This window comes from Mchenga conophoros, linkage group LG7 (assembly GCF_057382185.1).
Source record: "Mchenga conophoros isolate Kocher_MC1m ecotype Shallow Benthic linkage group LG7, M_conophoros_male_GT1.1, whole genome shotgun sequence".
Lineage (NCBI taxonomy): Eukaryota > Metazoa > Chordata > Actinopteri > Cichliformes > Cichlidae > Mchenga > Mchenga conophoros.
The window spans coordinates 1,302,623-1,312,584 of record NC_140532.1 but is presented as its reverse complement, the minus strand read 5'-3'; the positions used below and the strand labels follow the sequence as shown (position 1 = coordinate 1,312,584).

The window sequence follows — 9,962 nt, the reverse complement described above, 5'->3', positions numbered from 1 at the left end:
TTATTATAACAAAGTATTACATACATAAATGCCGATATGCTAAATCCCCCCCTTCATGGCCTGCTCCTAAAAACGACCTCTCCCTGTTCCGTAAATCTCTTAAGCTAATAAATAAGCCCCAAGCAATCAAATTGCATAGATTTTTAGAAGAGTTTGATTTTTCTTAGCCCCTTATTTAAGTTATGAGTCTTGTTTATGGAACCTCACTTTTAGAGATTTTATGATCCCCCTTGTCTTCTTTATTTCTGTTCCTTGTTTTTCTTTTTTTTTAATTCTTATTTATGTTTGTATTGGTTATTCATCTTTTTATATTATTATTATGTAGATGTGTGAATATGGATGTGTATGTATGCATATGTATATGCATATATATGTATATATATGTGTGTGTATGTATGTATGTTTACTCTCAGTTACTGTCGATTTCATTGTGGTGTATAGGAGATGTGATTCTGTTCTGATTGATTTAATATGTCGCTTGTCTCTTTGAGATTGTCATTGTTATTGCTCTAAATAAAGTTCATATAAAAAAAAAAAAAAATTGGGACAGCCGTCGTCGCGTGGCGGTGACGTAACCGCACTTAAAATGCGTACTTCAAGCGTGCGGACTCTTAATTGGGACACAGCCCCTGAGTTGGGATACAGCCTACGTCCACTGTGAGCGACCATCTTTGAACAGAGGGCGGGGCTTACCACACCATGTTTATTTATTCATGTTTTTGGAAACTTGCCTGTAAAGCAGACTAAATAATGTTGGAGCATTTGTCTAAACACATCAGTATTTAAAATGTTTACCTGCTCTCTTTTGATTTGATATAAACGTCTCAAATCCATCTAGAAATAAACCCTCCCTTTATAGGTACTGTAAAAAAAATCAGCCAAAAGTTATAAATGTTTAAAATGTAATTTAATAACAATTTTTCCACAAACACAAAGTTACATGTGCACTTTCTGAATACAGTCTACAAAAAGTAAACAAGTTAGACAGTTTTCTTTGGCTACAAATGCCACACGAACACGCAGCAGCTGAGAGCCGAGGCCGAGCGTGAAGGTCCATGCCACCGGTGACTTTACGGTCAGCTGAATGAAACCGGCACACTCGTTTTCTCAGACTGTCTGGGACAGGTCACCACAAATGCATGAAATTGGCGTCATACTCGAGTCCTTCTGTTTGTCTTAACTTCTGACTAAAGTGAGTAAATGGCTGCTCACGCAGGTTAGTGATTTAGGTAAACTCCAGCGCACTAGCTGAAGCCCTTCCAATCAGCCCGACAATTTTGCACAAAGTCTGAGGTCACCATTATATTTGTGTTGGCTGAATTCCAATTTCAAGAAGCTGGTGCCAAATGTTGCTTAAAACTGAGTCGTGGATTAATGCCGCTTCAGTGTCTCTGCCTATCTCCTGCTGTTCTTGCTCCAAACGTACTCGCTGGCCTCATTACAGTTATTACACGTGCTGACTGTAAACTTCTCTAGTCCGCTCCCGCGTCCCTCATCCTTCCACTCTCAGGAGGATGCGGTGCCAGCCCTCATGATCCTGAAAAGCGCGTTGACGTTATTGCTTTTGATGGCGTCTCGACAGGCAGAGATCACTTGGTTCTTGGGCTTACCCACTGCAGAGAAGCATACACAGAGGCAGATACGCTTAATATATCATCTTCTCCCCTGGTTCAATTGGAGGTAGTTAACAAACAGTGCTGCTATGTTAAGAAGTAGTGCTTGTCAGACTTACCTCGAAGCCTGCCGGCTCGCTGTATGGCTTGGTTGACAGACTTGAGACAAGCCAGAAGAGCATTGTGGTTGTTTGAGCGGATCTTGTACTCATTGATTAGATCCCGGTTTAGATCATACAGCTCTCTGTAGCGCTTCTTCATAGTTGTCCTACGGTGGAAACGAACAAAGATGTGAGGAAAAGAAGGAAGTTTTTGCAGTTTCATGATAGAAGAACTGACATGAATGAAATGATACTGTAACAGGTTTTATTCTTCTGCGTTAAATCTATGCTGTAGGTATGTCAAGACTGCAAACCCCTGTGCAACCCTACGCCATAACCTATGCCGTTATCTGACGTGCACGTCCCTGGAAATGTAACGCTGCCTCGGTGCAGCGCTTGACTACCGCCATCGTCTCGGTCAGTGCCGTCAGTCCTCTGATCCATTTATGGATTTCTGTTTGCCGCGCTTTTTGAACGCATCAGTGAGAGAATAATAACTATCATCTTAATAAAGGACTCGTATCATTAGTAAATTCCTGAAGCTAGATCACCAAAACTATTAGATATGTTTACCTGTAGGGGAATAAAAACACGAATAAATAAATCAAACTGCTCACAACAAAGAGAGAGAACCCAGGATTTTATTTCTACCATGGCTGCAGTGAATGAAACACACGCCTTTCAGGGCACATACATCCATTCGCTTCCGCTTATCCTTTTAAGGGTTGCTGGAGCCTATCCCAGCTGTCATCAGGCTAACATACAGAGACAGACAACAATTCACACTCACATTCAATTAAGTAAGCCGGAGTACCCGGAGAGAACCCACGCAAACACGAGGAGAACATGCGAACTCTACACAGGTGGTGGAATTGAACTCAGGACCTTCTTGCTGTGCAGCAACAGTGCTAACCACCGCGCCACTGTGCTGCACATACAAGTCCAGATAATTCAACAATAATGTAGCAATATGGCTGCAAGTATTACGAAGTAAAATACTGAGATAACTCACATGTCACCCATTAGGCGCGCGTCCTCTGCTTGCACCAGCATGTTTCTAATGTAGTTGGAGTGGTCAGCCATAGCTGCAGTTAGTTTCTGGTGGACAGAATGGAACTCGTCCACCTAGGAAACACATTTAAACGTACAGGTCACCTTAAATTCAGCTGACCTATTTTTGGCCTGTAGTGTATGACTTGCCCAGTTTAGGAGATAGACTACAGGGACTAAAGTTTTGGTCCACACCTTCTAATCTCAAGAATTTGGACTTTTATTGCTACTGACCCAGGCTGTCCTGAACGTTTGACAGAGAGCAGATGAAACCTGAGCCAAACCTCAGTGAGCGTAGTGTGTAGCTCCTCAAAATATGTGGGGAAGTCCGCTTCTGCTGACAGGTCCTCAATTGCCAGGAAGGAGGCTAATGATTGGATCAGATCTCCTGCTAGGTCAATATCATCAGTTCTTATGGTGATCTGATTGGACACATTACAAATTATTATTGTTCTTAAAATACATATAAACTAATGACAGAGCAAGTCTCTAAGTTCATATAAGAAACAAATGAGTGCTGTGGATATTTTATTGTATTGTATATTTTTCACACAGCAGTGTTGATGTGTACCTGTCCACTGCTGGCCATGCTGAAGGACAACAGCCCCCCACCTCTTAGTGAACTGAAGGTAACATCGGGACTCTCCTCTCCCTCTGGAAGCAGGAAATTCTGATTCAGCCACATCACCACCTACACAAGAACACAATGACACAGAGCCGAGGATTAAACAGGAGACACATTTATAATCATTCAATATACAGCAAGTGTACAAGGAAGGACATTTCACTGCAGCTGGCTCAAAACAGGATAAAAAAAGTGCAACATTAAACATGTATTAACATACGGAGCAGAATTAGATTTTATAAATGCAGATGATCGTGCGACAGCCTACCCTCTGCTGTCGATCGTTGATGCTGAAGGCGACCCTCCCTGTGGGCTGTGCAGCCGACGAGTCGACAGCGAGGTCGTACATGGAGAAACGAGGCAGCTGACGAGTGATTTCAAACACGTGGAACTGAGTGCTAACGAGGACGAAAAGAACAGGATGACGTGAGAATGAGAGCGGCGTTGTTAACTGCATTAGAAAAAGACTCATTACTCGCAGAGCTTACCTAGTTCTCCCTCCAACAAAGGCTTTGATGTGCAGATCCACTGGTATATCCTTTGGGGGCACAATGGGGACTCTGACACAACCAGACAGGCTTTGAGCACTGGGGTGGACAACGTGACTCTCACCCTCAAATATGCCTTCTGCAAAGATGAGCACTGCACGGATAACAGTCTCTGTAAAAGATCAAGGAGAGACTCAGCAACTTATACGCAAACACTCAATAAACGGTGAGACGCGCTAACCAACTCTACCATTTGGTGTTGAAATGCTGAGCTCCACATGAGCCTTCTGGGTCTCTGTAGCAGCTTTCACTGACAGTGCTGTCTGGAGCTGAGTGTTGGCTGGTATGACTCCCATCCCACTGTGTGTCTCTGACACACCCTGAAATAAGAGCAGAGTTTATGACTCCTCACACAGGCTGAGCCCAGAAATTCTTTCAGAACACACAGTTGTGACTACATTCGATCAGAAACGTTGCTTCCACAGATCAGACTTTTTATTAACATGGATAAATCAATAACAAAAACTCTTTAACACAATTACAAACAGCTGCCTCAAAGGTGCATGTTAAACTGTAGTGGCGCCTGTCTGCAAAGCAGTGTGCTCCAGTTCTAGGGTTTTTATAAAGATCTTTCGTTAACGTTTAAGAAGAGCTTTTTAAATTATTGGTACCATAAATGTAAAGCCACTGTGTGCCTGCTGAAATGTAGAACCCACAAACATCACCAGATGCGTGCCTCTTAAATCCCCGTCAGTTTATTGTGACTGAATAAATCACCTTGGCATTCTCCTCGTAGTTGCGAAGCTCCAGCAGCAGATTCTGTCTGCGCTGGCTGAGCTCTCGAACAAGGTCCTGCTCGGCACTCGTGTCCATGAGATTCCCTTTTAGGTCTTTACTGGCTGGCAGATAACCACGAACTACAAACACATTGACAAGTATAGCAACATCCTCTTATGAGCTCACAGTGTCAGTCTTTGAAATTATACCTGGCTTGTCCGTGTTCACAGAAAACACACAAGGAAATGTACAAATGTCCATTTTCAACCAGTTCTCACACACAGACTTACCTTCTCCTTCTGTAGAGGTGCAGATGAGTTGTTTCTGTCCATCCAGCCTGTAGTCTCCCTCCACTACTCCAGCCACAGAAGAAGAGAAGTTGTCTTTGAAAATGACCTCACCAGTGCGGTCGCTGCGAGCGTCAATCTGACATAAAAAGCACACCGAATCCTTGCCAGTTGTTGTCCCACAAAATCATTTTGAAAAAATCCCATGTTAAAACAGTAAGAAGTAGTTTGTGGATAACAGTTGTGTACTCACCTTTCCATTGGACCAACCAGTGATGAGCTCCACAACCCCATCGGCATTCAAGTCAAATGCAAAGATGCTCATTGCATGATTCTTGGACTAAGTGAGGAGAAAAGAGCACATTACACAGTAGAGAACTGAATTATTTACATTTAATCCCAGCCAAAACTGTCTTTACTCATCAGGTTCAAACTGCAGGTGAGCAATGCACTACTGTCCCTAAATCTTCATGCTGTGAAAGGTAACACTGAGAGGGTTCCATCGTTCATGGACGTCCTACAAATGACTATTAGTCATGTTACAAGTAGTATTTGTTACTACTACACTAATCCCCGTCAGAGACATTTATACTGGCAGACTTGAGCGGAGAGTCAGTATCATCATGGCACTCTGGACCCCCCAGTAAAGGCTACAGGTCGATCAGGTCAAAGACAAACAGACTCAATAAAGGGTTTTACCCGCACGCTGTCAAACATGCCCCACCTCCACCCTGACTCAAGGTCAACTGTGCTGCTAACATTTATTTACATTTTCACTGTAGTTATAAATAACATTCCTACCTGTATTTATAAAGCAGACTTATTATAGTATAATGCAACCGACATTCCTACCTCTTACTCAATGTGCACCACCAACTGTATATATCTGTGCATCTTTTATTCTGAAGTAACTTTAATGTAACAAATCTACATATTGCTAATGGAGAGATGCCAAACTGCCGTCCATTGTTCTTGTAACAGTGACAATAAAGATCTATCTCATCTAAACCACATTCACAGAACAGATACAGTTTGACATTATCTGGTTATAAATGAATTGAAAAAAACAAGAACATTTGGATTAATTAAATGTTTATTGCAGAATAATCTCAAAGTTTTGAACTTTTAGGAAACATAAAAAGTACAAAAACAAAATGAAAAGAAGGAGAGAGGCCAAAGAAATGAAGAACGTATGAAGATGATTACGGTACCTTGATTCTCCAGTAGCGGGCAGCGCGGTCATACACACCGACAGTGCCATTAGCCAGAGCATAACCAAACCTGCTGCCGTGCATATGGCACAAAGATGTTACTGTCTGTTGGAGCAAGACACACAGATAAGAAATTGTACAACACATTAGTGCTACAAGTGCAAAGTGTTTTATTATTGCTTCTTGTGCACAAAGCACATTAAAAACATGTAACACAACATGATCAAGCTAGCAGTTACCAAGCTACGCATTGCACCCTCATTTTACCTCATTCTCAGTCATCTCTGACACAAGTTCATCCTCTTTGAACACTCTGATGTCAAAATCCTCAGACCCCACCAGGAGCTGTGAGTACAACAGCAACAACAGCCAGCTTTATTTATATGGCACCAAATGACAACAACAGTCACCTCAGGGCAGTTTGTATTGTAAGTTAAAGACCCTCCAGTCATATTTGTATGAATTAATTTCATACCTATATTTATAACAGAACTGTAAGATGCTCTGTTACTGAAATTGTAGTGTGTTAAGTGGAAAGCTCCCCGACTACTGGGCAGTCAAGACTTACCTCGTTTTTTCCATCTCCAGTGAAGTCACAGAGCACCAGAGACCTGACATTATCTCCAGTGACCTAAGAAGATGTAGTTTAAGATCAAGTGGAGCACAATTTTTTTATAAATATGTGAAAAATATGTAAACATTCATGATTTTAGACCAAGAAAACCAGATTTTCTTACCGTCCAAAAGTGGTCATTGCCCTGATAGTCAAAGCCTTGCAAGGCACAGTTCCCTCCAATGATAGCAAGAGGAGAGGGGATGTCCCCAAGTTTCCCCAACGCGATGGCATTAGCTCCATCTGTCACCTGCACACAGAGAAGAAGCACGTTTAAATACAAGCCAGCTTCACATCGTTTTGGGCAAAGCATTTATAATCGAGCCACTTTTCATTTTGTGACTGTTACTATGAAGTAGCGGTGGGGGAAAAAATCGATACTGTGTAGTATCGTGATATTTTGTTTGCTAATAATGTATCGATACAGGGACAGCAGAAATCGATATTTTGTTACAAAAAGGTTTTTGTGCTCTGACTTCAGAGCATGTTGATCCTTTTTCTGAGCAAGAATCCTGACATTCCTTCACTGTCCAAATGTGTTTACCTTTTTTTTTTGCAGCAATAAACATGACAGTTTACTTATTTTAATTTAAGACATGTTTTATTTTAATTAAGTGTAAAACTTTTTTATTTAATGCAAAATTATATTTTGTTTTAATTTACTTTCAAATTCTTCAGTTGCTGAAGGGGCTGCATAGTTTTCATAAATTGCATAGTGCAGAATAGCTGTAATTGTACCAGATGGTTGCATTCAGTTAAGTTGGACTAGACTGTAATACAAACCGTTTAAGTTTGTCAACAATAAAACTGAAACGAGAGAAAGACTGAGTGCGAGACTTTGATATTAGATAAAATTAATATTGATGAAGTTTACCTTCATGTACAGAATCTGAATATCGCAAAATTTTTTTAAAAATTGCAATAATATCGTATCGTGCGTTAAGTATTGTGATAATATCGTATCGTGGCATGTTTGGTGATTCCCACCTCTACTATGAAGCAGAGATTTTTACTTGTCACAACTGTATAATTAGCTGAGTCAGTCAGGTTGTGGCGTCAGCTGGATTAATCAGTGATTCTGTCACTTTTTAAACCAAATTACATATAAAAAAGCTGAAATCAACAGAACTAATTAAGAATTGTTTGAATCCTGATTTAAATATAGAATAACACAAGTCACAACACCCAGTTCCAATGTCTTGATGCATTCTCAATCATCCAGGAAAGTAAATCTCCAAAAGTTGATTCTGTTCATCTGGACGCAGCGTTTTGTGGGAGAAACGTTTCGTCACTCATCCAGGTGACGTCTTCAGTCTCAGCTGACTGCAGGTCTCCCCAATCTTATAAACAGGACATTTGCATAATGACTGAAACCTCCTGATTCGAGGAGGGGCCTAAGGGTACATCTGTCACCATCTTACAATGCTGTGATTGCAGCCATTCCCCAACTCTCTGTGAATGGTGCTCATGGCCATTGATCAGTGGTTATTGATCAGTGGTTGTTGATCAATGGTCATGAGAATTTGCATAATTAAGATTAAGGAACTGACCTCCCAGCCCATTGTTCCTTCAGTGGGCTGGTTTCAGTCATTATGCAAATGTCCTGTTTATGAGATTGACACCTGCAGTCAGCTGAGACTGAAGAAGTCGCCTGGATGAGTGACGAAACGTTTCTCCCACAAAACGCTGCGTCCAGATGAACAGAATCAACTTTTGGAGACCCAGTTCCAATATTTTTCCTGACTTTACTCACCTCTCTGTAAAATATGTCAGCATTGTCATGGACATCATAAGCCAACAGGTTTGTCTGGGATCCCACCAACAGTGTGTCCCCAGTAGTATTTGGTCCCAGTCTTCCTGCAGCCAAACAGGTGACTGCCTGATTGATGTTGAGCAGAGAAATGTCAGAGTCTTGGGCACTCTGGCTCAGTCGGTGAGCCACAGGTCTCTGGCCACGGGTGTGGGGGTTGTGAATGAAAACCTTTTAATGAGAAAGACAACAAGAGAGTAGGGAACTGCCAAATGCTCCAGAGAGTCAGCAGTTATTTTCCACACAGAGCCAGATACGTTTGGGTAAATGAAATCATCATTTGAAAACTGCATTTTGTATTTACTGAGGTTCTAATTGTCTAACATTAAAATTAGCTATTAGCGTGAACCAGGTAACTGTGACAAGTACGATCAAAAAAGAAATCATGAAGAGGGCAAATACTTGGCTGTTTTCACTCTCATCGGGTCACAAAAACATGATAGTAATTTTCCTACAGCATGGATGATATTTATCACATAACTGTGAGGATTTTGCAAACATTTATTTCCCTCACCTTTCCAGCCTGCGTGGCGGCAGTAAGGCATGGATGAACCCCATCAAACTGCCCAATAGTCACCATGCGAGGGTTAATCTTGTGGTTCAGCTTCAGAGTGAATATGGGGACCAGCATGATGCTTACTCTGGTCTTAATATAGAGATGAGAACTTACTGAGAATCAAATATCTCACACACAAGACGAGAAGGTTGCCTAAAAATAAGCAAAAGGTGATGAGTAACTTTGCCACACTAATGTAATTACAGGCTTTAGCTCAGCCAGCCACAGGCGACTTCCGTTGCCTAGCAACAAGGAGTCGCAAGCTAAAGCTTTTCATCTGGCTAATCTCCCCGTCGTTTGCTCCAGAAGAATGGCATTTAACCAACCATAAGACACCACACCCGACACCTTCACACGTCGTAAGCCCTGCATAAACACCAAGTACGGCATGGTGCTTTCTGCTGAAAGAAATATTGGACTTAAACGCATGGAAAGCTAGCACAACTAGCTGACATTAACGTCGATGTCTTGGAACTCGCAGGAAACAAGTCCAAACTACTGACGGCCCAACAACAAAAGACATCACTAATTTGTGACAAACGTACCAGGCCCACGCGTTAGCAGCAAAACTTCGATTTTTGTTCCAAAGAATCCAGTCGCAAATGAGCTACCTGGATAAAATGATAACACGGCCACAGGAAGTCGACTAGCTGCCAACATCCGGTCTGCTGTTTTCAAAATAAATTACACAACTCAGAGTTGCAGTGGGCTAATGTTGCTATACATGGAAGAAAAATGCATTTCTTCTTCTTCTTTCAACAGATCACCTTCCTTCATCTTAACCTCTTCCTAATATTGTGTCACCTCAACCCACTTCATGTCCTTCTTCAA

At 41.6% G+C, this 9,962-nt stretch overlaps 1 protein-coding gene across 2 annotated transcripts; it reads right to left on the bottom strand.

Annotated features, from left to right (window-relative positions):
• Positions 1 to 885: 885 nt before the first annotated feature.
• bbs2 (Bardet-Biedl syndrome 2) lies at positions 886 to 9,828 on the bottom strand. 2 transcript variants are annotated; one of them, XM_085281425.1, is made up of 18 exons: positions 9,677 to 9,828; positions 9,090 to 9,221; positions 8,519 to 8,746; positions 6,890 to 7,015; positions 6,721 to 6,783; positions 6,420 to 6,497; positions 6,153 to 6,257; positions 5,195 to 5,281; positions 4,945 to 5,080; positions 4,655 to 4,794; positions 4,128 to 4,257; positions 3,878 to 4,049; positions 3,658 to 3,787; positions 3,336 to 3,455; positions 3,049 to 3,186; positions 2,727 to 2,839; positions 1,733 to 1,881; positions 886 to 1,613 (listed from the first exon to the last, which is right to left on the bottom strand). In XM_085281425.1, exons 2-18 carry the CDS (start codon positions 9,204 to 9,206, stop codon positions 1,507 to 1,509), a joined length of 2,139 nt encoding a protein of 712 aa, XP_085137551.1. In that variant the 5' UTR covers positions 9,207 to 9,221; positions 9,677 to 9,828; the 3' UTR covers positions 886 to 1,506. The 2 variants fall into 2 exon arrangements, with proteins under 2 accessions (XP_085137551.1, XP_085137552.1); XM_085281426.1 differs by having other exon boundaries at positions 9,090 to 9,284; positions 9,677 to 9,793.
• Positions 9,829 to 9,962: the final 134 nt, after the last annotated feature.

Bases quoted from the DNA above. Each gene is read 5' to 3' on its own strand.
- bbs2 (XM_085281425.1), bottom strand. From the start codon at position 9,206: ATGCTGGTCCCCATATTCACTCTGAAGCTGAACCACAAGATTAACCCT. The intron at 3,788-3,877 runs GTAAGCTCTGCG...CGTCCTCGTTAG, and splicing joins TTTGTTGGAGGGAGAACTAG to CACTCAGTTCCACGTGTTTG. The intron at 3,456-3,657 runs GTAGGCTGTCGC...GTTCTTGTGTAG, and splicing joins TCAACGATCGACAGCAGAGG to GTGGTGATGTGGCTGAATCA.